Here is a 27847-nt window from a genome sequence, read left to right on the forward strand (position 1 = left end):
CTGATTTGCATATTGCCATGTCTGAACTGGGGTGGTGGAGTGAGCTAAAGAATGATGATGGATTAAACCCAGATCAATTGACTGGGGGTGAGTGTTTGATTCGCTCAAACGCTCCATCCATCATCCCTTTTGGTATCGCTTTGTTCGCCCTTAGTTGGCAGGGTATGCCCAGACGTGGGTCCCTTGCTCACTTTGCCACTGGATTCAAGATAGCCTGGCTGAGGAGGGTTATGAACCTGAAATTGGTCCCAGGATGCTTGTTTCCGGTCCAGGGAAGACATGGCTTGGCAGTTCGGGCTGGACTGTTCCCATGAGGCACAGGGTCAGACTGATTTGCATATTGCCATGTCTAAACTGGGGTGGTGGAGTGAGCTAAAGAATGATGGTGGATTAAACCCAGATCAATTGACTGGGGGTGAGTGTTTGATTCGCTCAAACGCTCCGTCCATCATCCCCTTTGGTATCGCTTTGTTCACCCTTAGTTGGCAGGGTATGCCCAGACGTGGGTCCCTTGCTCACTTTGCTGCTGGATTCAAGATAGCCTGGCTGAGGAGGGTTATGAACCCGAAATCGGTCCCAGGATGCTTGTTTTCGGTCCAGGGAAGACATGGCTTGGCAGTTCGGGCTGGACTGTTCCCATGAGGCACAGGGTCAGACTGATTTGCATATTGCCATGTCTGAACTGGGGTGGTGGAGTGAGCTAAAGAATGATGATGGATTAAACCCAGATCAATTGACTGGGGGTGAGTGTTTGATTCGCTCAAATGCTCCGTCCATCATCCCCTTTGGTATCGCCCTGTTTTGCCAAATGCCTCTTGTCTTTGTATTTTCAAAGTAAATGAAAAATTTTCTAGCTTTCGTAACAGAAAGTTTCAATTCTAATAAGTACTCAGAAGCGAGGATTAGGCAATTCTTTCTTCCATTAATTTAAACAGCAGCCATTTTAATATTTCAACATTCCAAGAAAAAACTTCATTTCCCATAACCACAGGGAACATGGAGTGTAAAGTCATAACAGTCCACCAATCAGGAGTCAGCCGTGCTGATAACCAATGCTGTCCCTCGTCGGAATCCCTCTTTCTTCCTGCAACCATGCCGACAGTCGAAGATACTTACTCTGGTTTCGCGGACTCCAATCCTGAAAAAGAGAGACTTGTGATTGCCAGGAAAGTGAGGAAAAAATCCCTGAAAGCAATCTTATCAACATCATTCGTCAATACAGAAGGAAAACCAACTTGAAACTCAGTTACTTACATTCATACTACGATCCAATAACCCGGGTGGGTCATTCTTGATCTCAGAGTGGGCTAATCCTCGCCTCCGAGTCCTTAATAGAATTGAAACTTTCCATTACGAAAGCTAGGAAATTTTTCATTCTTTGTCAGGACTCGGAGGATTAGGCAAGTTCAAAGCTTGTCCACTACCAGAGCCGCAATGGAGGAGACTGGGTTGAACTAGAACCTTTTGAAGGTTGAGTCAGATGACCAGTCTGCCGCATTTAGTATGTCCTCCAAGTGAGCTCTCAAGGCAAATGCTTTTGAAGGCATTACACCCCTTGTTGAGTGCGCCCCAAAGACCTTGGTATCAATACCAGCCTCCGACATCAGCCATCGAACCCACCTGGCAATAGTCGGGGATGACAGCTCTGAAAGGTTTTCTCAGAGCGATTAACAACTGGTGTTCCCCGTGGGGACGTAATTCTTCCATCATGCATTCATAAGCCTTAATACATCGCACTACACACAATTTAGGCACCTCCGGGATGGCTGGGTAGGAAATCACCTGAGATTTACATTTAGTCCTGCTTGAAACATGGAAGGTGACAACATCAGGTGTAAAGGAACGACCTGTGACATCAAGAGCCCGAACATCAGAAATTAGTCTACATGATATTAAGCATAGAAGCATCACCAGTTTCGCAGACAATTGCTTGTGAGAAAGATACTTGTTGCTCGACCAACCCGTCAGAAAATTGAGGACCTTGTTCACGTCCCAAAGGACAAAATATCGTGCCTCTGATGGAAGCGATAACCGAATTCCCCGAAAGAGTTTCCTTACTAGCGCACGCTCACCCACCGGAAAGTTCGCCACATTGACCCGCGGAAATAGCGGAGCGAAAGGTATTGAGCGACCGATAGGCCAGACCCATCCGAAGTCAGATGCGCCAGAAAATTCAAAATATGGACAACATCTGCCCCCACAGGATCCAGGTTCCGTTGCAGACACCAACCCATCCAATGGGCCCAGGCTGAACGATATCTCTTGATCGGTCCGTCTGACCACGCCCGAGAAAGGAGGTCTGCAGTGTTTCTTGAAAGGCCAGGGACTTGCCATTGAGTCCGGTAACCCTCCACGCCATGAGAGGCAGTGAACCGGGCATCACCAGTGGGTAAGGATTGCCCGCTGGATCGCTCAGGAGATGAGGCAGCTGGGGTAGTCGGATTGGAGAACCCCAGGAAAGTTCCATCAGAACTGGAAACCATACTTGCGACTTCCAAACTGGGGTGACCACCACTAGTTCTTCCTTTTGCCTGCAGACCTTAGTCGTCAATCTCATGACCATGGCGAAGGGGAGAAAGGCATACCCCAGTTCTGTGAGAAGGTGGCCTGGTATATGCTGTCCACTAATTAAAGTGGACACCCTGGACCAGTCCACACAACCCTTGTGATGTATCAGGTCAAAGATAACCTTTAGAAAGCCATCCTAGTGGTAGCTGTGGAGAGCAGCCTTCAGGCTTAATCTTGAAGGAATGTAAAGCAACTTGTTTTACCAGAATATCACTTCCCGAATTACCAAATAAAGGAGAACCACACAGTAGTTATATAAAAATATGTATTTATTAATATAGCACTTTCTCCTAATCTCTACACAAGATTAGAACATAAAGCACACAATACTGAATCAATAAAACATTCGTAAGTAGCACAATACACAGTGGGCTCCGGGGGGAGACCGAACTATATACTAAAAAAATGGTATAACAATCATGATTTGACTAGACACAGTGCTTAGAGCACGTAGAATTGCTGGGACCCCAAGGAACCACCCAAGGCAGTGACACAGGGAAACCACGGAGGACGGGTACAGTGAGGAAACACGACCGCGTGCTCCATACAACTCTATGAGAAAGTCGCGGTTGCAAAGTTACAGTTTAAGGACACTTCTACGAGGACTTCAAGGGAGAGGAGTTGGCCTAACGGCTAGGGTGGTCGACCTCGAATCTGGGGAACTGGGTTCGAGTCTCGGCAATGACGCTGAACATCCTGTGATTCTGGGCAACCCACTTAATCTCCCCTTGCCTAACAAAAAAATAAATGTGTCCTCATGTAATGCAACTGGTGCTATATAAAGCGCTCTGATACCCGATTCGGGGCAAGTTCGCGCTATATAAAACTCAGTTAAAACAAAAAAAAAACCTTTGGAACATAGGAGGTTCTAGAGGCAACCCACCAGTGAGTACCAAAGTACCAGTGTTACCTATCCCAGAGGCCCCGGGCGATAGGGGTCAAGTGGTGTTGGAAACCTTCGTCGTTTTCAGTGGAGAGCTGCAAAGAAGTACTGCTTCCAGGAAGGCGAAGAGTGTCCGGGGGAATCCAAGCCTGGATTATAGGTGAGAGGAACCTGAAAGAAGAGGGGACAGAGTCTGGGTCACTTCAGGTGACCACGGGGTCGGTAGTCGAATGCCCACCGATGTCGGGTGCTTCAGGTGTGAAGAAGGGATGCTTGACTCTGCAGCCATGGGGACCAGGAGACGTCGAGGACAACCAGGATCCGAAGGTGAGCTGTCCCACGAAGGATGTCGAGTGCTGAGGGATCGATGTCCGACTGGAGCACCAACAAGCCTTGGCAAATGCAATCCACGCAGGAAGGCTAAAAAGGTTACGGTGTGGACCAGCAAGGTCCAGGGGACTCTCCAAGCAATGGGGAGTCAGGGCACATCTGGAGCAACCAGGTAAGCCCAAGAACACCCAAGGTGACCCTCACCAGGACCCACAGGCCAACGGATCAGGAGTCGCCAGGAGACCTCAAGCGAATTTACAAAGCACCAGCCTACAGAGCACTCAGTGCGAGGAGGCCGGATTTCTTCGGTGCAAATACTGCTCGGGGTCAGGACTACATGTAGTCCAATGCACAAGCTCGGGAATCGCCAACAAGCATATGCACTTGCAAATGTACGCTGTGCACATGGGTTCGAGTCACACGGTCCTCACGAGGGATACTGGTCTCAGAATCGCTGAGAGGTCAGATCTACCTCAGGGACCTTCGGAAACATACCTCCTGTGTTGCTGAAATCTTCAGAGTCCTCAGGAGCTGTGGAGAAGCAAGCCGGTCAGATGCTCTTAGGTGCCTGCTATTGCAGGGGAGTAACTCCTTTACTCCAAGGGAGATTCTTCAGTTGTGCAGCATCGTGCAGGCAGTCAAAGTACTTGGAATCTTGTCCAGGTAAAATCTAAAGTCCTGTAGCCAGGTAACCCACTTTTTACCCATGGGAACGGGTAGGACAGATTCTGTGGACCCTCTTAGGCCAGAGGGGTGGCTACTCCCATGTCCTTTGTCCAGTTTCACGCCAGAGCAGGAGCCAGTAGCCCCCAGAACTGGTTTGAGCTGGACTATGCACAGGGACACCAAATGTGCCCGCAGTGCAAACTTTCTGGCACTCTCAAAGTGCACCCACCGAGCCCCAATACACTAAACCCTTTCTGGGAGGTGGTTACTCCTCCCTGTGACAGGATGCCTATTGTCATGCCTTCTTCTGCTGGAGCTTGGCTCAGCAGCAGGAGAGCAGAATCGTGTCTGTGGCTGGCAGCGTCCATTTTGTGCTGCCCGGGTCGAGAAAGCTGGTACTAGGTAGACCGGTGACCCACAGTAGTGGTTTCAGAAGGGTGGAATCATACCTCCCACACCAGTTACTGGTGTGGAGGTTTGATTCCAAGGTGTTTGACACCCAACACTACATGTTTCTAAGCAGCCGTTTTAAAGTTAGCATTTACCGCAAGGTTATAATGCAACTTAACCTGTATGTCTGGCTGCATCACAGACAACCCCCGAGGATGGTCTCCGAAGGCTGCAGAGGGGCTCTGCTCATGCAGGGGCACCCTCTCACGTAAAACCCAGCACCCTGCCTTCAGGATTGATAAGGCCTGCCATGGGGGTGACTGATAGGTTTTTAAGTGTAGCGATTTAGATAGATATAGTGAACCTATATCTAAGTAATTGGTGCAAGCACCAGCTTACACCGGCTGATGTAGCAGACCTGTGGTGTCATTTTTGAATGACCTCTCCTGGGTGGCATAATACATGTTTCAGCCGATGGGAGGCCTCTGGGGTACCTATGCCCTGGGTACATGGTGTACCATATACTAGGGACTGATAAAGGTATCCCAGTATCCAATCTGGAGTGTACCTAAAGTACATACATAGCAATTTAAGGGAGAAAACAGATAGACTAGGGCCCTGGATAGCAGGATCCCAGTCAGACTAGTCCAAAAACAGTGAGATATCAGCAAAAAGTGGGGGTAACCATAAGAAGCAGATCCTACTTTCCTACAAGTTCCGCCGCCCAGTTCTGGAGTAAACCATGCATGGAAGTCGCCCCTGGATCCAGTCTCCAACTGAAGTATCTGGGGAGTTGGTGGTCTAGTCGAGACGCAAAGAGGTCGATCGAGAAAGGGTCCCAAAGCACCGACAGGGCCTGAAAAACTGGGGGAAACAGTTTCCACAGACTCGAGTACCGCAGGTGATGGGAGTTCCAATCTGCCACCTGATTGTCCAGACCCGGGAGGTGTTCCGCCATGACCGAGATCTGGTGTTCGAGACACTACTCTCAGACGTTCTTGGCCGGATCGGCCAAAGCCTTGGAGCGCACGCCTCCCAGGTGGTTGATATAGCGCACCGCCGCTACATTGTCCATCTTGAGAAGAACACAGGCCTGCACCGGTCTCTGGTCCAACAACGAACCGCGAAAAAGCCTGCCATTAGTTCCAGGCAGTTTATGTACAGGGATTGTTCCGCGGCGGACCAAGTGCCTCTGGTGGTGAATTCTCCACAGCGGGCTCCCCAACCGGAGCCGCTGGCGTCACACTCTATCACGAAATTCGGCTGACAACCGAAGATGGCACTACCATTCCATGCCTCCATGTGGGCTAGCCACCAATTGAGTTCCTCCTTGGCCTCCTCCAACAACAGTACTTGCAGGGCGTATGAGAGATCTCTCCGCAAGTGAGATGCTTTGAGCTTCTGGAGTGCTCGAAAGTGAAGGGGGCCTGGAAATATAGCCTAAATCGAAGCAGACAAGAGGCCAAATACTCTGGCAATACTGCGCAGGGAGGTCTGAGGTTTCTTTAGCAGTTGTTGACCCTCGCGTCGAGTCTTCGTTACCTTCCTGGACAGGAGACTCAACGTTGCCCTTACCGAGTCTACGACAAAACCCAGGAATGTGATCGTGGAGGAAGGGGAGAGACTGGACTTGGTCAGGTTGATCACAAATCCCAGTGATTGGAGAAGAGACACCGCGAAGTGCACTTGCCGGCAGAGAGCCTGAGGACATTGATTCATGAAGAGCATATCGTCTAGATAGATGATCATCCGAATTCCCTGCTCCCTGAGATGTTCTACCACTGAATGCAGAACCTTGGTGAAGCATCAAGAAACCAAGAAGAGACCGAAGAACAGAGAAGTAAACTCAAAAGTATCGTCCCTCCATTGGAACTGCAAGAAGCGAAGATGGGGGGGAAGATCGGAATCGTCAGTTACGCGTCCTTGAGATCCAACCTGACCATCCAATCGTTAGGGCGAAGGAAGTCTCGCAAGAGATGGATCCCTCCATCTTGAAGTAGCGATAAACCAGCCACTCGTTGAATTCCTGAAGGTTTATAATTGGGCGGTAGCCCCCGTCCTGCTTCTGAACCAGGAACAGATTGCTCAAAAAACCTGCTGGATGAGAGGAAGACGTGCAAACTGCTCCTTTCCTCAGCAACTCTTCTACCTCCAGCTGAATCAGGCAAGCCTCCCGTCCTGAGAAGCGAATTTGCCTGGGAGGTACCGGTTGAACGGGCGACCCATAAAAATCTATGTGGAATCCCTGTACTGACTGTAAGACCCATGCGTCAGTGATAAGGGACCGCCAACTTTCGAGGAACTGAGCCAACCGCCCCCCCCCCCCCCAAGCAAACACATGAGAGAATTAAAGAACTCACCATGGGAGAGTTGTTGTTACTGCCCCCACAGGGGCTGTTCTGCTGTCCCCTCTGTCGACCACGTCCCCTGGTCGGATAGAAGCCTCCGAATCGTGTGGAGTCCTGCCATTGCCCTCTCTGAGATTGTTGTCCTCTGCCGGAGGTGCCTTGAAAGGAACTGCCAGCCGAGCACGCCTACTGCGGCCGGCACGGAGGAAAAACGCCTGTTAAAAATGCGCTTGACCGTCGATCGGGCCTTATTTAATGAATTAAACGTGGACACAAAATTTGCTGAGCTCCTTAACAAAAGTATCTCCAAAACGTCCCCCTTGAGCTACCTGGCCTGCCTCCGAAGTAGCTAACTCACCCAATTTTGGGTCCAACTTAATGAGCAAGGACCTACGCCTTTCAGTCGAAATCGCGCAGTTGGCGTTGTCCAGAAATATAATTGCTCTCTGGGCCCAGCTGGATAGGATGTCAGGCTGAATCAGGGCACCAGAGGCCTTGGCATCTTCATCTTTGTCAAATATCTTGACTAACGGGACTGTAATGTCAAGGAGCTTGTCTTGGCAAGCTCGTCAAGAACGGTCGATGCCCTTCTTGGGATCCTTGATGTGTTTAGTCAAGAAGGTTGCCATCCGGACAGCTATTTCTGGTGTCACTTCCACCTTGCCCTCCAAAGAGAGAGAAGGACAAACCCCCCTCAACCTAGAACGCACTTCCTGGTCTAAAGGCTTGTGCAGCCTACTAGCCATGTACTTTGCCACCTTTTCAAAAGGGCCCTACTCCGAAGAGCGGGGACGCAGAAGTTCTTACGGATCCAGAAGATTCGATTGGCCCTCACAGGGGTCTCTGTAGTGGGAGCGGTAGAGGGGCGCTTTAACCGCTGGTGGTCAGACTCTCCGTCCGACCCTTGAGGGGAGTCGTCAGAAGGTTGGGGGTAGGTTCCCTGGTCTACATTATCCAATACAGGAGGTTCTGCCTGTATGTCCACCTGATGGGGTGGAGGGTTCTAGTGTCAAGATACACTTGCTTAAGTCTGGCGAATGCGTCCAGATCAACCCCTTTGGAATGGGCTCGATTGCGGGGTTTCTCTGGGGGAGCATCAGTGGCCCGCTCCTGAGGTTTTGGGGCAGAAGGCCCGGGAAGATCTTTCCTCTGAGGGAGGGGTGGAAAGCACCTTTGTGCCAGCTCAATGAGCAGCTTCTCAAGGAGGGACACTGCCTCCAAAATTGCCCTCACTATAGAGGTGTCCACCGCATCACAGAAGTAATCTGTGACGAGGAAATACTGGACGTCCTCCTCCTCGTAATAATCCTCCTCCTCCATAGGCAGGTTATTCAGTACTAAGGAGGGTAAGGCAAGGATGGACAGCCACCTGGTAAGAGGGAGTCAGTAAACACTGGGCAAAGCCCAGCCAATATGGGCACCCCAAGGAGTGAGGAAGGCTCGGCTGCAGATAGTGCAAAGGGGAGGCCTGTATGACAGGGAAACAAACCCAGTCCAAAATGAGGCAGCAGAAGCAGACTAGCACTCTCAAAGTCAACACTGGTTAGGAAACCAGTCTAGGCATGTCTGCCAATGAATGCAGCTTCCTCGCTGCAGTCTAACCCCGCAGGGTGTTAAGCTCCAGGCCGGCTGGGACTCTTGACGAGAGAACGCGCGTGGATGCGCTCGGTTGCAGGCCGTAACTGACGTGCTGTCCGCCCACGTCTCTGAGGAATTTTGACAGCAGGGAGGTGCGATCTCTAGCAGTCGGCAGACCGCTGCGCTTCCCGGTCCCGTCTAGAAAACACAACAGAGACGGCCCTGAAGGGACAACAAAGCGTTCCTGCGGCCATTAAAACTTAGCCGATACTTCAATCACCCAAAACATAACGTTTCAACAGAAAAAAACACAGATTAAACAATAGTCATGAAACAAACAGGAGGAGCGAACTTCACACTTAACTGGAGGCTGCAGCAGCGAAGAAAGAGGGATTTCGACGAAGGACAGTATTGGTTATCAGTATGGCTGACTCCTGATTGGTGGACTGTTGTTATGACTTTACACTCCATGTTCCCTGTGGTTATGGGAAATGAATTTTTTTCTTGGAATGTTGAAATATTAAAATGGCTTCTGTTTAAATAAATGGAAGAAAGGATTGCCTAATACTCGCCTTTGGGTCCTGACGTAGAATTCATATTCGAGCAACATATTCATTGCAGTAAGTCATACATTTGTCTACTGGGTCTAATAAGGATGGGAGTGGGACCATACATATAATGCATGGTTACATGAATTGGTATAGTGCTGTACAGCACACATATAGGTGTATCTTTAAAGGACTACCTCTACCCAGAATCATCCTTATTGGTCTGTCTCTCTGAGGAGGCAGTCACCCTATAGGAGCTCCTGTTAAACTTTTTGGCTGTCTTTCTCCTTTTCTCTTTTGCATATTCTCTTTTTGTTGGCTGAGACTGAGTCTCAGCTTTGTGGTTCATATCTTATCCCCTTTCCCTTGCTGTCTGCGTGCTTTCTGCTGAGTGTCCATGATGCTGAATTCAGTGTTTACATCTATTGCATTTTTGGGTTTGTTTTCAGGGGGTGGTACATTTGATTGTCTTTATAAGTGATGCAAGGTGGGTAGGTGCTTCTTGGTGGGTAGCATACATGACTGCCGTCTTCTTGCCGTGTCTCCTTCTGTGATTAAGCAGATCTTTGCCTTTGTGTGAGGGTGTGCTTTTGCCACTGTGGTGTTCTTTTGCGGTGTTTCCCTGTTGATCATCTCCCAGTGGGGTTAGTTGCTTTGTCCTCGCCATCCCTAGGATTGGACTATGTTCTGCTGCCTTGCAAGTGACTGTGGCCCTTACTCTTGGGGTTCCCCTTCCTTATATGGGCCTTTGAAATGTAGCTTAAGCTTCTCTGCTCTTGAATCCCCATATTTTGGCCATGGTATGGTGTGTGCTTGTGGTTTTACGTCTGTGTTACCGGGGTTTGGTTGGGCTGGGTTTGTTTGGAGGCCCTTTGTCTCATTTCTCCGCCTTTATCTCAGATTTCTCTTTTGTGTACCTCTCCCTGAACCGCCTTATCCCTCCTCCACCCCACCCACCTACTTTTGCTGGGCTGAAATGATAGCCTGGCTTCTTCTTGATGGTTACTTTGGCTGGTGGCTGGTCTTGGCTTCTTATCTCTCCTGCTGTCTTATGGGTGGGGTCTGCTATTGCCATTTCCCACTCTCTGGGGCTGATATTATGGGTGCACTTGTGCTTTCTGACTTTTGGGGTTCCAGTGCTTGCTGTCTTGCTTTCGATCCAGTGCTGTGTTTGTGTTTATCTTCAGAGTTTGTTTTTTCCTCCTTTCATGCTCGGCTTTGCCGTTTCAGTTACATGCCTGGTAGATGATCAATGCAGACTTTGCCTGGGTTGGTAGAGCCTCACAATGTAATCACTGGGACATTAAAGCCATGAGGAGTTAATTCTTTGATTTGTTACTAGTTTTCTAATTACTCAGATTCATCTACCTTTTCATAGTGCGTAAGAGCACTGCCCTCCCTGCTGTGTGTCTTAACTTCAAGCGTGTCCAGTTGGGCTGCTCTGGTAGCCAACTTGGCAGCATTCTGGGGAGAAGTGGTACTTGGCCATTTATAGGCACATCTGCAGGTTGAAATATTTAAACTTTTTGTTTTAGTTAGGGGGTTGCGTGACTTTTTTATGTCTCTTGATTAAGGACGGGGATGAGAAAGACAATTCCAATTAATGATATTACTGGTAACTAATCAAATTAAACTCAATAGGCTTCTTGACTGGCAATATCCATGCAAGTGAAAGGTAGTTGACTGCAACAGGATTATCTCTTTACACCTCTGCAGTAGTGCGCTGTATAAATACCTTCAGTCTGTCAGTCAGTCATTGTTGAGCCTTTACTTGGTCCTAGCTCATTTACTCAGTATGCAGGGGAGCCCTATGTCTGTTCTCTACTTATGTGTGATTCAAATCAGCGGTGTCACTCAGGTTTTGTTTAGGAGCATAAAATAGGCCTCCACAGCTACTATGCTACAGGGGCCTCCCACCCCAAGGGCGGACCCTCTTAAAATATTTTTTTTTATATCTGAGATTTGCCAGGGTAAGTAGCAGCTTATCAGTGGAGTGGTTCTTGAACTGGGTTTCGCGAACTGGGTTTCGCGGACCCCTGGGGGTCATTTACAACTACTCAAGGGTTTCGCAACTGGTAAGAACATAACAATTGTAATAATATTAACAGATTAATAAAGTATACATAAAAAAGAAAAATGCAAAACTGAAAAAACTAAAATGTTTGTAGATGTGCAAGAAATTAGGTTATACATTACGCTCTCCTATGAGCCTTTGAAAGCCAGCGCCGTGGGCCAGCCGCCGCAGGACCGCCTGCCCAGATTATGGTGAAGTTTGGTGGTGTGGGAGCGGGGCATTGGCATGCCACACCGCTCCCACACTGCTAAACTTCTAATCAGGCCCTAAATATCAGAGGCCTAGTGATCATGATATGTATTAGTTTAGTACAATAAGTGCAAGCCAGAACATGACTTAATAGTTGGTTTCAGATCCTCTTTGCTAGCATACTGAAAGCAGCAAGTAAGGCAAACAGTATCGAGTACAGATGAGTGGTAGCCTTAATTGAAGCACTGGTATGCAACCACAAAAAGAAAGCATGTACTAGGATCAAAATAGACAAAATCATGTTCTAGAGTCTAGCATATCGCTTCGTCTTTGAGAAATATAACCAGTTTTCGAAAAGCTTCAACCTTCCTGTCAAAATAAAATGTTCGATTTTTGCATTTATTTTTTTAGTTTGTGAAATAAAGAACATATCTCAGAATTTGTGTATTTGTTTCTGTGTATTTTATATTGGTTTGAGGTTTAAATTGGTGAAATTGCTTAGGATTCTGCGCTATTGCTATAGCCTTAAGTGTCCATGTAGGAAGATATATATACCACCACTGGGGATAACATGAACAAAAATATAGGACCCTCACCTTTCAAATCGCAAACAGAGAAGTCGTATGTGTTCTGTCTTTTAGACCTTTTCTATAAAATTTCATAAAAATAGGCTTTCCCCATATTATGCAGGAATGTGAAAAATTCAGGGATTTCAAACACTGGTTGATCAAATCATTCTCCCCTGAGAAAGTAGAGTCTATCCTCATCTTAATGCTTCACATATCATAATACCCCATCTTCTTACCATGATGTTGCCTATTGATACTTTGGGTGTTTTTCAATTAATTTATCAGGTTTTCATCATCTAAAAAAAAAGATAAATACAGCTTTGTACTTTAATATATGTTACGTATTTTTTTTAAAAGCCCAAACGTGTAAAATCTTTTTTGCTTGTGGATGTGGATAATGAAGAGAAAATACTCTTAAAGGTATTTTTATATAGTTTTTCTTTAATTTAACAGGAGATTGCAATGATACAGTGCGTGAAAGAAAAAATGAAAAGACTTATAGTAAAAGTTGAAGCCCAACTTCAGTAAGTAACCCTTTTCAGCCGTTTCCTCTGCATATGGCAAAGTTGTATAATTAATTTTAATTCACTGCTGTATCTTGCTTGTGGCGTGCAGTAGTTTCTATATTTTGCCACTTATGTTTTTTGTTGCAACAGTCAATGTGTTTAGAGGCAATTACATTTGTATTTTGATCAAATAATTTTTCAGCCAAGCAATGCATTTTTATAATTCATGTAGTGCATCATGAAATAATTGTACTAAATTAATTATCACAATTCTTAAGACTATTAAGTTATGTATCATAGCTCTAAATTAATTGAGTATCTTTTATCGAAACGTGTGGGAGAGAGCAACGTTGAACAGCGTGGGCTTTTGTCATGTTAATCTTAGAGAATCCCAGGTGCAACGAATGCTCTACAGTGCCCGTGTAAAGACTTCCCACCATAATATGCAGGCCAGCTTCACAAAACCCTATGGGGGATATTCTCAAGGACGTGTGTTAATCATCGCAAAATGAGCAACTTTGCATATCGCAGTCTATCGCTGGAAAATAACACTGTGTTAACGTTGTATTCTCAACACGGCGGTACCATGCAATAGTCTCACGATAACGCGTCAAATGAGAGCGTTAAAATTAACGAGAGGCCGAAAAAATGCGAAACACGAACGCGAAAAAAGTTGCAATGTGACCAATTGCAATACAAAAATAAGCGATAACCAGTGACAGGCCTGCAATGCCCACACGTCATGCGGGAAAATGCACTATAAAAGCAGAACTAAAAAAATGATTAAAAAACAAAAACTGCGTAGCACCATGGATGCACCCGGACCGAGTGCAGAGGACAACGCGAACCCCACACGCCCCACAGACGACCAGCAAGGAACCGTGCTCGGGGAAGGCCAAGGAGAAGAGGAAGAGGAAGACAGGGTTCAGTCCGCAGGAAAACCAGATCATCGTCACGGAGTTGATAGAACACTATCAACAACTGTCCGTCATCTTCACTGTGTCATTGGCAACACAAATGGAAATATGGCAGTCCATCGTGATTCCCGTGGCACACTGCAGCACACATACAAACACCAAGTAGGCCCCCGTCCACCATGTGCCCAAGGGGTCCCACCCCACACATCACCAATTTCAAAACCAACACATGAACACGTGCGAAACCCAGCAAAGATGCGTATTCGTGAGCCACACTGACAATGCAAGTGACACAACATGACGATTACCATGGCTGCAGTCCAATCATCATGACATTGTGCATGCCACGACACTGAGGTAGCTGAGTGTGGACCACATCCGGAAAGGAGCAGGTCACACTCTGACACATCCACGTGCACAAACAACCCTGGACGTCAACAATACATCTGCAGACAAACAATGCACAAGAGTACAAAAACAGTCCCGGAGCACAAATGACCCAAGTCGCCAACATCTCAGCACTGTAAAAGCACACAAGTCAAAGGCACACCGCCTCAAAGGGATAAGGGGCAGCAAAATCACAGCTGCAGGGGCGACTTTCCCACAATGCAAAACACACATAGCAATAACAGCACATCCACATTGACAACAGTGTGGTACAAAGTTCAACACTTTCACCACAGAACAGAGGACACAACTGGTTCCGCCTGTGTGTAGAAACTGGCCAATCACATCTGGCATAGCAGGAAACTGTGAGATGAAAATGAACGTGTACAACCTCACATCCGTGAGGTAGTTCAAATGTCCACTGTCTCCCATCAAATAGTCAGCTCCTCCCAAACAGTCACAATGTACATTGCAATGCAGTCTGTATGTAAACTTGAACAATGCGTCAACAGACATGTCAACACAATGTTAAAATGCATCTCCCCTTCACATTGCAGAGGAACAATCAACATCGCCTGCAGAGCAGACCAAACAACTCATCAGTGATGATGAAGAGGACCACCACACCTTCAACACCGACGCCCTACAACAGCTCATGGACATCTTAGGCAACCCACCTCCAGGAGCAGGGCAGCCCAGCTGCATCGAGGAGACCCCACCCCCTGCACAGACCACACAGCATGAAGCACCCACCACCACGGCTGGCCCCCAGCACCTCACCGAAGAACACATCTTATTCCAAGGCCAGGTGTTAGACTGCCAGAAAGAGGTGGTCGAACAGGTGCAGGTGGGGTCCGACCTCATGGCAGCCGAACTAGATCACATACGTGGGTGTCTAAGTCCCATCAGGTACCACTCACACACCCCAACGGAGACCCACACTGTGACCGAGACACACGCATTTGCACATTTCCAGTACTGAACCATGCCCAGAGCCACAGGATAATCATTCACACCCCCACACTGGACTTGCGTACGCCGGCTCAGTCCACTCCTCTTACGTATTGAGTTGGGGACGACAAAGCTACATGTCCAAGGTCTTACCCAATGCGGTGACATGGTTGCGTCCGCTGTACACAGCACAATGTAATGTGGTAGGGCCCGGGCCCCTCATGCATACATTATGACCACACAGACAAACTGAGATAGTGTGTGGAACTGGCTACGGGCACGTGCGCCCGGCTGCTTTTATTGCCAGGGTCACATGTCCAGTGACGCCTGTGCTGGATGGGTGTGGGGCGAGTGTAAGCCAGCCCTCATGGACTGGCTGGTGCTGGCAACAGCTTGAACAGTGATCACTATTACAGCGAAAACAGAAAACACCAACATAACACAAACAACTGCGAAGCGTCATGGTGGTAGCCGGAGCAAGTACAGAGGTCACCCAATATGCAATCAGAAGGGTCCGTGAGTTGTAGTGCACTGAGGTTGGGGCACCAGATTTGAGCTTCCACATGTGAAGAAATTGTCTAGGATTGTGTCCCTTCGGGATATTCCTGCTGCAGCTGCAGTGGGGTGTGTTACACCTGCATCATCTTCCTCATCATCGTCCCAGGTCTTCCCCACTGCCTGAGGTGACATTGCTGCGTGAGCTGTCCACAGCACTCAACTCAATCAGAAAGGGTTCATGAGTTGTGGTGCACTGAGTTAGTGGCACCTGAAGAGCTGAGCAGGGTATCAAGCTGATGATGGCATCCACGACAGGTGTGAGCAACTCTGATAGTCTGGCTGTGAGACTCTTTCTACTCTGGCAGTTGTTGGTTGGAAGGTCCCAGAGGCCAACAGGTGCAGCACAGCCAGCAGCTTTGTCTGCTGAGGGATGTTGGCTGTGGGGAACAACCTTTACAACGCAACTTTTACAACGCACTACCATTACAACGCATTTTTTACAACGCATAATCCATTACAACGCATGATATTACAACGCAGGATACTACAACGCATTTTTAAAAACTACCTTTACAACGCATTCCATTACAACGCATACTACCATTACAACGCATACCATTACAACGCATAATATTACATTATACTATCCAACACTTACCCTACTGATGCACCCCCTGGAGTTAGAATAGTAATTTTTACCCCTATACTATCCAACACTTACACTACTGATGCACCCCCTGGAGTTAGAATAGTAATTTTTACCCCTATACTATCCAACACTTACACTACTGATGCACCCCCTGGAGTTAGAATAGTAATTTTTACCCCTATACTATCCAACACTTACCCTACTGATGCACCCCCTGGAGTTAGAATAGTAATTTTTACCCCTATACTATCCAACACTTACCCTACTGATGCACCCCCTGGAGTTAGAATAGTAATTTTTACCCCTATACTATCCAACACTTACCCTACTGATGCACCCCCTGGAGTTTCGAATAGTAATTTTAACCCCTACACTATCCAACACTTACCCTACTGATGCACCCCCTGGAGTTAGAATAGTAATTTTTACCCCTATACTATCCAACACTTACCCTACTGATGCACCCCCTGGAGTTAGAATAGTAATTTTTACCCCTATACTATCCAACACTTACCCTACTGATGCACCCCCAGGAGTTAGAATAGTAATTTTTACCCCTATACTATCCAACACTTTCCCTACTGTTGCACCCCCTGGAGTTAGAATAGTAATTTTTACCCCTACACTATCCAACACTTACCCTACTGTTGCACCCCCTGGAGTTAGAATAGTAATTTTTACCCCTACACTATCCAACACTTACCCTACTGTTGCACCCCCTGGAGTTAGAATAGTAATTTTTACCCCTACACTATCCAACACTTACCCTACTGTTGCACCCCCTGGAGTTAGAATAGTAATTTTTACCCCTACACTATCCAACACTTACCCTACTGTTGCACCCCCTGGAGTTAGAATAGTAATTTTTACCCCTATACTATCTAATACTTACCTTAAATGTAATTTAATATTATGCGTTGTAATGGTATGCGTTGTAAAGGTAGTATGCGTTGTAATGGTAGTGCGTTGTAAAGGTATTTTTTAAAAATGCGTTGTAGTGTCATGCGTTGTAATGTCATGCGTTGTAATGGATTATGCGTTGTAAAAAATGCGTTGTAAGTGCATGCGTTGTAATAGTGTGCGTTGTAACGTCATACATCCGTTGGCTGTCCGCTGTGTTGGCAATGAAGGTCATGATGCGGAGGATGGTTGTCCTTTTGAGCCTGTAGTGGCCAATGACATCCTCTGGCATTAAGTCTGTGAGGCTGGTATTTTTTCTGAGGGTCTGCTGTTTTTGTCTGCGCTGCCTCTGTGGTAGTCCAGGGAGGGGGGGGGGGGTGTTGTGGCGCTCTTGGGTGTCCGAGCTGCATGATCAGTAGCTCCATGGCATCTGTTGTTCTTCAGGTGTGACTCTGGGCTGGGCTCCCTTTCATACTGCAGGTAGTCGTCCGACTTAACATCAGGTAGGAGCAGGTGTTAAATCCCTGCTGCTAATGCGCCTTATCGCATGTTTTGTGCTCTCATCGCTGATCTGGCTGGTCGTTGAGAATGTTGCGAACTGGTGTTGTCGCGGCTTTTTGCACGGGAACGCCTACTCTGCATCTCATTAGCGTTAGTTGCAGGTGTCATCCGTGGCGATGCTTTTTGCGGCTGCTATCGCAGGAAATCTGGTGATATAGGCTGTTAGCACCAGTTTTTGAAGAGGGCGATAAATTTATCACCACTTTGGCTGCGATAAAGTGCCGCTAACTTGACGATAAGTCCTTGAGAATATACCCCTATGTCTTTCTTTCAAGGAATAAAACATATTTGCACACCACACTGGTCTCTTTCGCCATTCTAGATGTCTTCAGTATTTAAATACCGGTTTGCCTTTTTCGTCAGGAGTTTATTTTTTAACTTTCCTTTTGCTCATTCTCTATTTGTATGCTGCCTGGCAAAGGGTTCAATGGATGTGTGAGAGACCCATCACTCTTCTCGAATGCTGATGCCCTTAAGTATTATTTGATGTTCCTGGCTGCTCAGCATCAGATGCTTTGTATGACAGATTTTTATTCCTGTGAAAACCTGTCAGCTGTTTCATGGGTAGTACACCATTGTCTCAGGGCTTCAGCCACAAAGGAATGTAGTAAATTCTTAGCTCAGACTGACTGTTGACCCCGTTTCACAGAGGTCCCATATGTGGTGTTTCTACCAATATGATCCTGAGATGGCTGCTAGGCACATTCTGAAAGTGCCCTCACTGCCTACCAATGTCCCTTGCTCACTGGGCCACTGGATTCAAGCTAGCCTGGCTGATGAAGGGTGATCCATGAAACCGGTCCCAGGATGCTTGTTTCCGGTCCAGGGAAGACCTGGCTTGGCAGTTCAGTCCGGTCCAGGGAGAAAGACTGTGGCATGCACCCCCACTCACACACTGCCTAACTCATATTCAGGCCCTAAGCTTCAGAGACTTTGTGGATCGTGATGTGTCTTAGATTAGTACAATAAGTGCAAGACAGAACATGACTTAAGCGTTGGTTTCAGATCCCCTCATCCCAGTGTCATCCCAACAACAAACATTTGTGTTTTTTAAGACAGCACGTGTCCCATAAAGGAATGCAAGTGCAGGCACTGACGTCTGTCGTCCCATGCTGGCTTCATCCATGCATTTACAGCCAGTAACAGGTTTTACAAATTGTGACCTGCCTCATTAATACTCATTAGCATGCCTTGGCATGTTTTTTTGTGACCGGTTGCAAATGAACATTTTGTAATGTGACGTTTTAATACAAAGGTTGCAGCGCAAATTGCACACCCATTTGCAAACTGGTCAATATGCAAATTTGACATCGTGGTTTGTGAATGGGCGTACCTACATCAGGCACTTAATTTGTTGATTTCAGCTTTAATATAAAGTCTCTCAGACTCGAATAGGCAGAATATATTGAAGAAAAGACCCAAAGCGTCTTTTGTTTTTTTACATTGGGGGAAAGTTGTGATTCTGATGGCCTGATGTGGTGAACTCTCTGTGAAGGAGAAATTGTAAATATTTTGCCTCACTGTTTCACTCCGCCTTTTAGGTAGTCTCTAAGAGCGCAGGTTGTCATCACATCATAACATAATAAAATCTCCCGGACACATTAAAACCATTCTAAATTCGGGGTTTTGTCTGCAGGGATGCGAAAGGAAAAGTCCTTTCTTCTATTTAGTAGACCCCGACCCACTAGTGTGGCATGCTTCATCATCGGGTCACACCTGATGATTGTCATCCAGGGTGGGCTCAACCTCTAATGAGGGAATGCTTAAGAGTGTATATAGGGATAAAAGAATTTAAAATTGCCTAGAGGAATAATCCTATAATTATTTGTTTGGGACTCCTCGGACAAGAGTAAAAGGGTTAAGCTTGATGTATCAGATACTTAGTATCTTTTACATTCATTCATCTTCAACATGTTTCAGCCAAACTGATATGCAGTGTAAGTCCCTAACTTTCGCTGGGATGTGAATCCCTACATAATGATATGCTATTCACAAACTTAAGTGGTGAAAATCATTCATCTCCTTCACATGTGTCAAGCATACAAAATACTTGCTTATTTCTAGAGCAAATTGGTAATCTTGTTGGGAATAGGCAAACAGTTGTCAAAAAATATAGTATGCCATATTAGAGTCTGCGGTGTTTTCACCACACAGCACCCAGTGATGCACAGGAAACAGTGCCACTATGAAGCACTCATCACATCACCTATCCTCTTGATCTTCACAGAGCTTCTTTATTCGTATTGCTTCTTTCAGGTTAATTTCACTTTTGGAAGTCCATTCCAGTCACCCTTTGTTCGGCTTTTTCTATGATTGCACCTCTATTTTGATTCAGTTTTCTCAAGCTTTGTGTCGGTAATCTGCATGAACAGCTTTGAGACCTGTATATGTTTTAGTACCGGTCCAGAATGGATTTAACGTTTGATTGAGGAGTATTTGTAGCTAATTTGAGCGTAGTCCTTAACACCACTACTCATCTTTTTCTGTCTGTTGGCGGGTAGTTGTCATGGTTACTTGCATGGCAGTAGGTTAAATCGACCCAGGAAGCCATGTAATCACGACATCAGCATGTAAAGTCACTACTAAGTGAATGTGTATGTATTGTTGCTGCATTGAACATCTATTCTGAAAATCAATCACACCTCCATGTTGTTGTCCTGCATCCTATGTCGATGAATGGAGGGAAGCGGAAATGCCATTAATCCCTGTTGAGTTGAGTACTCCTTCTAAGATCAACATGTCCTGGACTGTGCCCAGTAACAAGTGGGTGAAAGGAAGACTGATGTTTCGTTATGCTAAGGTCCCGGATAAAGATGACCGTAGATTTCATTGGCCAGAGCATCTTTCTACACAAAGCACTGCTATCTTCAGGCAAAACCATAAGGCAGAGGAAAGCCTTCTGTACCTTGTACAGTAATCCAGTGTATATTCACCAGTCGCTTTGTCGACAAGTGGGAAATGCAGAGGGACAACAGCAAGTCTGGGGATTATGACACAATTCTTCGTGGCCCAGTGAAGAATGCTTCTCCCAGAGGGGTATGGATAAATGTTATGTGCTTGATCTGACTCAACTATCAAAAAGAACTGCAGGAGGACAGTGGCAGAGGAAAGACAGACTCACAACTGAGTGGCATAATCAGGAAGCTGTTGGTTAGTGTGAGGGTGATAACAGCACCTCCTGGTGCACGGTTTGATGTTTCACGCAATGATTGAATTATCAACAACAATGACTGAATTATCAACTCACATTTCACAAATAGGTACCCATGTGTGTCCTGTGGGTATTTTCCTTAAACCTCTTGTAGAATTCTGAAAACTGATATGTAAATTAAGCACAGTGCCATTAGGGGAGCAGACAGCCTGGGATAGCAGTCATCTTGTTATGATTCTCCTGTGCCTATTCGGGTATTTACATGTTGCCAAACCTCCAATTCAGATAGAATGGGTGCATAGTGGTATTTTCATATTTAGATTACCATACTTTTGCACGCTTGAGGGGTTTAGCCCTCTTTTAGCTGGTTAAGGGCTTAAAGTATTTTCTACCAAGGTTGAAAAAAGAATCCAAAACTGGGAAATAATAAAGCCAATCAGGAAGCCGAAATGACAAATGCAGTTTGGGGTATTCCATAACTTGGCATTTAATGGTTATTTGTTGTGTGGTGTGGGCTGTGTGCCAAAGAATGTTGGTTTGTGTGCCACATACACATACATATGTAAACTGCGGGTGGTTTTTGTATATCTTTTTACAGGAACACAGACAAATATGTAAAATAACAAACAGGGCGAGTAGACTCGTTGTTTGCATGATGTATGATTAACATCGTACGTCATGACAGAAATAGATGGAATACTGAATTATCTTTAAAATAATAATAGAGATTCCGGGGCCTTAATTTCAGTCTTGACTTTAAATTTACCACACCAGTAATTATCGTAAAGGGACATTGACTCTTCTAATCTGTGTCTTAGATGACACACAGAGGAAGGGGACCTCTTCCACGGGGTATGGATTGCAGAATTATCATGGTCTTTTGACTGGCAGTAGAAAGAATACTTTGAGAATTCCTCAATTGCCTAATCACCCTCACCTCCCCTAGCACATTATAGAATACCTTGCGTGATTTAGGGTTTAGTAGGTATGAGAAGAGATTTCTTGGTCTGGGACTTGTGCAGAAGCCCAAACATGGCCTATTGGAAATCTGTTTTGGACATTGGTAATTTATGTAGCCTGACGATGCTCCCCAAAACATTAGAAGATATAGGGGCAATGAGTTCAATAACGTGGGTTACACGGATGAGTGGGGCCATGCTAAGAACACATACAGCGACATCAAGATGGATTATTACATCTGCACAGAATTCCTTGGTAGGATAAGCAGTGCATTGTAGCAACATCAGTCTTGTGGAAAGTGGTACTGCTGATTTGTTATAATGCTTTAAATGTATATACCATTAAAAACTTTTAATAAAAAAAAGAAAAGAAACTCTTCCCCCTAACAAAAAGCTACACTTAGTGGCTTTTTTCAATGATTGTCTTGCGCAATCAGTAACCAAAAAATGTGCACTTGCTTTTGTATTTTTTAAGGCAATAATTGCATTGTTTAACCTTCTTCATTCATGTACAACGGATTACAATTACAATATGAAAGTGTGCCATTGTATCAAATGTGTCTGGTCGGTGCTCTTTCCCTCATTCTGTGATATCTCACTCAAAACTCAGAAATGTTTCACTTCTCCTTTTAAACAATATCGTGTAGCCAACACTTAATTTGCCTTATGATCGCTCAAAATTAAGAGGCCATTTTCTGCAAAACCGGAGGTGATAAAAGCTCTTCTTACACAAAATGAGTTCAGTACGATATTTAAACCCTTCCCCTTTGAGCCAGTCCAGCACCCATCACAAATAGATTCCTCTTTTGCTAAACAGAAGGCAGGATGCCTACCAGCATGAATAGTGGAGTGAACAGAGACAGAGTTCAGGGAAAAAACAGGGTTATCTCTCCCTATTGTCCAGAAAGCCTTTAAAGTTTGAGAGACGCAAAGACTCCCTTGGAGGGAGTCCTTATGCATAGCTTTTCTTATTTCTCATCCAGCCTAACGATGTATATGAGGATAAAGTAAAGATATGTGAACTTTTCATAACTTTGACACCGATTACAAAGCTTGAAATGTATTTTGTTTTAAATGAACATTATGACCTGTGCTATTACAGCTAAATTATTAAGCGCTATTTTTTTTGTCATTTCCCGGTTTAAGCCTACTGACGTGACGAAAATTCAGGCCAGGACCATGGCAATAGACAGTGACTCCAAATATGTTTCCATGTATGGGAAGTCTGTATCTTCCCGACCAGGAACTGAGGTAGCTCTAGCTTGTGGTTACCTTCTTAAATCTGAAGGTGAAACAAAACATCAAACTCAAGTTTCATAGCCTGTTTTGCATTGTGTTTAGTCATTGCTAGAGTGGTCTCTTTTGTGAAACTCTTCATACGATAACACCCCCCCCCCCCCCCCCCACCCCAAAGGGTTGAACCGCATTGCCAGAGTGAAATAAACGTATTTTAATGAAAACATCATTGGGGATATCATCAACGAGGCGATAAAAAAAATTTCGGACGAAAAGCGGCGATAATTTTAACGCCCTATTAGCAAGGACACGCTAACGCGTGAATCCATGCTTCTTCGCCCTTTCCCTTAACGTCCAGCTTTGCATCTCTAATAAGATGCAAAGTGGGCGTTCCTCCCCAGAATAAGAGGAGAAATGTCGCTAAGCGACATTTCTCCTATTATCAAGCCTCACGCTAAGAAGCATGGCGGCAAGAAAAGTAGCGATAACCTCTGTTATCGCTACTTTCCTTACGCCTGCTTTGAAACTGACTTACCCATGATATCCTACGGAAGGTGGATAACATGGCCAAGTATGCCTTGCCCTATCAGCAAGCTATTGCCAAATCCTGTGCGATTATCGCTGTATTTCCAGCGATAATCGCACAGTTAGCAGCTTGCGCTCTGAATTTTATCGCTTTGGAGATAAGCGTTGCTGATAGCACGCTATCTCCGCGATAAAATTCAGTTGGCCAGTGATAAGTATCCTCGCGCTAAGAGCGCTTAGCGATAATTACCGCCTTGCCTTGATAATATGCCCCATTATTATTCCCTGCATGGACTTTACCTGCCCTGTGGGCAGAAAGTTTACGGAGGAAGCTTGTCTCCCTTCCCCAGGGCTTAAAAATGTGCGAACAGGGCATGCTGTGATGGAGCACGGAGGAGAACATAGGATGCTCTCCTTTCACTCAGGCCCAGTGTATTAGCATGGCTATGACTGTGACACATCTTTTTCAGCTAGAGGTTGCTGATGAAGGGATCAAATAAATTCTTTGCATTGAGTGGAAGGTAGAGAACCTTCTCTGAGCTTAAGGTCCAAAGTCCACTGGATTCCGGCCTGCACACTGGAAAATCAAAGTTAATGGTTCTGGGATGGTGTCAATGAAGTCCCAGGACATCAGCAGTCCCCTTATTTTTTGGTTGGCTTCAATATATTAGAAAGCACAACGCAAATTATATGTATCGGCACTCAAACGTCTGGAACATTGATTAGAGGTATACTGTTTTTTTTTGTGTAGGAATTTTGGAGTATAGTAGAGGAGCCATTGAGTGAATAGTTACGTTTTTTTAATTTCCCTATGTCGAGACACCCCCTTCCAAATTGCAAGATTCACACAATGGTGAATTTTATTTTCTCCCATTTATATAAAATTGTTAATTATTTGCCCTTGTTTGCTATTGATATGAGACATATATCTAACTCATTGTTCAATACCTAAATAGTTCAGTTAGTTAGAGGATAGGTTTCTACAATGCCATTGGAATTTTCACACTCATTAATAGGTAGATTTTGTAGCACTGCAGTAATTTGCCTACAAGAAAATCTATGCCACCCCCTTCTCAGTTTCTATTTTGATACAAATTTGGACGTACCGAACAAGGCAACCTTTCAAAAACCATTTGGCAATTTTCTCCATGTCATAACGACTCCAATTGTTTGTTTCCCTTATACCAAAATTGTTACAGACGTGTATAGGTATTTCTTGCATGTACTAATACTGTGTTTTCAAACACTTCAGTGTATGATAACAAACTCATTTTGGGTTATGGGTTACGTTTTAGAAACAGCAGGAATGTGATTTTATACATGTTATTTGGTTTAAAAAAATTGTTCACATAACTTGCCTCTGATAATCTGGCCAGATTTTTAATACTAGAAGCTATGTAGTAGTTCGGAAAATCCATAAGTACTAATCCTTCCTTGTCAGATGGGAAGCTTAGTTTATTAGTGCTCATTCTAGGTTGTTTTTTTACTTCACAAAAATATTTAATTAGGCTCTAATGTTTCAAATAATGTTTCTTAAAGGATACACGGCAGGTTGGAAAAAATAAGCAAACAACAAGGTAATATATTCATCTATATCAATGATAATCTTCTCATAAGAATCATTGGGAGCAAGTTCCAAGTTTCGAATAGGCCTTCAATTTGTTTTAGCAAAGGTATATAGTTCAGCTCAAAAGAATCTGGATAATTTTCAGTTACATATGCCAAAATATACCTTTGGGTTTTAAATATAACTACTTTGTAAAGGGATGAATAATACTTCCTACAAGCATGTAATAATAATACATCAGTTTTTGCTGGGTTTATTTTTTTACCCGTGAATTTTGCTATTACAAATATATAATGCTAGTTTATATTATCCTGTTGAGCTTGTAACATCAGCAACATGTCATCTGCATATAGCTCAAAAAGAATTGGAGAATTGGAGTCATGGAACAAGAGTAACAATTACACCTTTCACTCTTACGTTGTTAAGTAGCAGACGCCCTACAGAATCTTTATATATAGAGAAGCTATCAACCTTGTCATCTTGGACGATAATCTAATATTTTCTAGCACCTTAAGCAAAAATTTCCAAGTGACAAAGTCAAAGGCCTTTTTAATAATATGATAGCAGCTTGAAATGTTTTGATGAAAGATAACCAATTTCCTCTACTACAAAATGCATGTAAGTGTACTACTGCCTAGTAGGAATAAATGTTTTTTAATCTCTATGAATTAGTGCCAGAGAGATGAGACATTGCTTGGGAATTTTGTTTAAGATTTTATAATTACTACTTAAATATGTAATAAGTTGATACAAATTTCGGAGACCTGTTTCTACTGATGGGTTCACGGATTCACTGGTTCCTGGCGAGTCAGAATTTGTCGGAAGGGGAGGAGTTTGCGCACGGTGTACATGGAGTACACGGAGCTCGCGGTCGGAGCCCCAGCTTGAGCCGAGCTTGAGCACGACTAAGCGGGACTAGCGATCACTGCCCCCGCTGGCTCCCTAGTTTTTGCTCGCTCGCTCCTGACAGCCCGTCTGTCTGCCTGACAGCCTGAAGCTGCCTGCTCCGCTTCTCTCCCCAGCTGTGAGAATGCCACGCTGACCTGCTCTGTCCTGATCAGCGTCTCTTGCAGCAACCGCCTCAGGATTCTCAGAAAAGGAGGTAGTGAGTGGCGGGACCTGTGAGTGCGGGCTGTGCTTCGGGTGGGCAGTCCAGAGGAGAGACTGCGGATTGCTGACAGAGACCGGCAGTGGAGGCTGGGTTGTAAGGGCAGCGGCTTGGGAGCAGTTTAGCAGCTCAGCCCCCGGACAGCCCCCTGACAGTACGAGACTACCCTGCCCCTACTGCCCCCTGTCTCGCGCCATACCTCCACCGGGATCGAGCAGAGGGGGTAAAGTGAGGCAAAGTTGGAGCAAGAGAAAGAGTAGAGAGCAGTTTGGCCCCCTTGCAGTGCACTTCCGTCAGGGAGGGAGGAGTGCACGTGTCTGGAGCAATTCCCGAAGGGGGTGATCAACAGCAGCAACAGCACTAACAGCAGGAGCGGGGGTGCAAGAGAGCAGAGCCACCGTTAGGGGGCGACAGCGGAGTGTGTGCCCGGTTAAGTCTGCGGAAGCGAACCAACCAGGTTGGGGGCAGCTTGCAGGCTCCCCTGAGTTCCCTGCTCTCTGCTCCCCTGCCTCAGGAAGCTGAGCAGAATGGAAGAAAAAGCTACAGGCTCGCGGAAAGGAATCTGGTGATTCAAGGAAGGGGGTTCAAGGAGGCTGGAAGAGACTAGAGGTAAAAAGAAGGTGAACAGTGAATAACGCCACCTCAATTTAAAACAAATAGAAATAATTCAAACTTTTAACTATACGATCAGGCAGGGTGAGGAAAAGGCATTGGGAGAAAAAATAGTTACTCATAAAAGCCTTGGAAAAAGGAAAAAAGGCGACAAACCAGCAATAGTAAATGGTGGAAATTCTATACTGAAGAGCCAGCTAATCTCACCTATTGCGTATATGTTTGAAAAATCAATGTTAAATGGAAAAACAATGTAAAATTCAAGATTTCATTATTTAAAGGATCCCGGTTCATCTCTCTGTGCTACCCCTGGAGAAACATCAGGTCTAATGACCCCGCTGGCACCCCAAAAAATCGTGCAACAGATACACCAAAGGGGGAAAGAGCTGGATCAAGAACCTACCGCACGTAAATTAAATTCAAATTTAAACCCCATTGAGACGCAAATCCCGAATTTACAGATAGGGAAGCTAGATATTCAAGATAAGAGCAGTCTAACCGGGGTAACCTCTCCACATAGCGCCATAATAACAACAGCAACAGTACATGCTGCGCCAGACGACATCAGTATTAGTTCGGAACATCAAAATCATGAACCTCTAGTAAAATCTGCGTGGGAAGTACGCCATGTAGTTCAGCTACAACACAGAAGCCCTACGATCTGAATACATCAAACAGCTGCTCCTTACAAACTGTTGAGCATGGACAAGAAGTTAGCCTAAATGACTTGCAATCAAACATAGATGATCTAGTACACCTTTGGTCAAACCAAGATCTATCTTTAACTGACTTGGATGACTCAAGGGCGAGTAAACTTGTGGAAGGTACTCAGGAGATAACGGCAAAAGGAAACGAAAAAGATGAGTTGGTCGCTTCATGGGCGAGTAAACCTGAGGAAGATACACACGTGGTAAAGGTGGCGGCCCAAGAAAGGGTTGAAGAGGTAAAACAGATGTTTAGCCCAAATCACACGGGGGAAAAGACAAAACATCTGATCTTAGAGCCAACTTTCAATCAAATCCAATGGAGAAATCTGGAAACTCACCTGAAAAAGGGACAAGTAACATCAAAAGCAATAAAAATGGGGAACTAGAATTAATTCCATCAATACTCCAGGCACTACAAATGTCGACAGCTACATTGATAATGCAGTCAGATAAATTGGATAGACAAATAG

The 27847-nt window shown here is 45.3% G+C and overlaps 1 protein-coding gene across 1 annotated transcript in view; it reads left to right on the plus strand.

The window, feature by feature from the left end:
- LOC146789978 (tektin-5-like) overlaps positions 1 to 27847 on the plus strand; it is an 881871-nt gene that overhangs the window by 180034 nt on the left and 673990 nt on the right. Inside the window, exon 3 of the mRNA XM_085631236.1 lies at positions 12597 to 12667. Coding sequence (XP_085487362.1) covers positions 12597 to 12667 — 71 coding nt within the window. The remainder of the gene's footprint in view (positions 1 to 12596; positions 12668 to 27847) is intronic.

The sequence above is a fragment of the Triturus cristatus genome, chromosome 10 (genome assembly GCF_964204655.1).
Source record: "Triturus cristatus chromosome 10, aTriCri1.1, whole genome shotgun sequence".
Taxonomy (NCBI): Eukaryota; Metazoa; Chordata; class Amphibia; order Caudata; family Salamandridae; genus Triturus; species Triturus cristatus.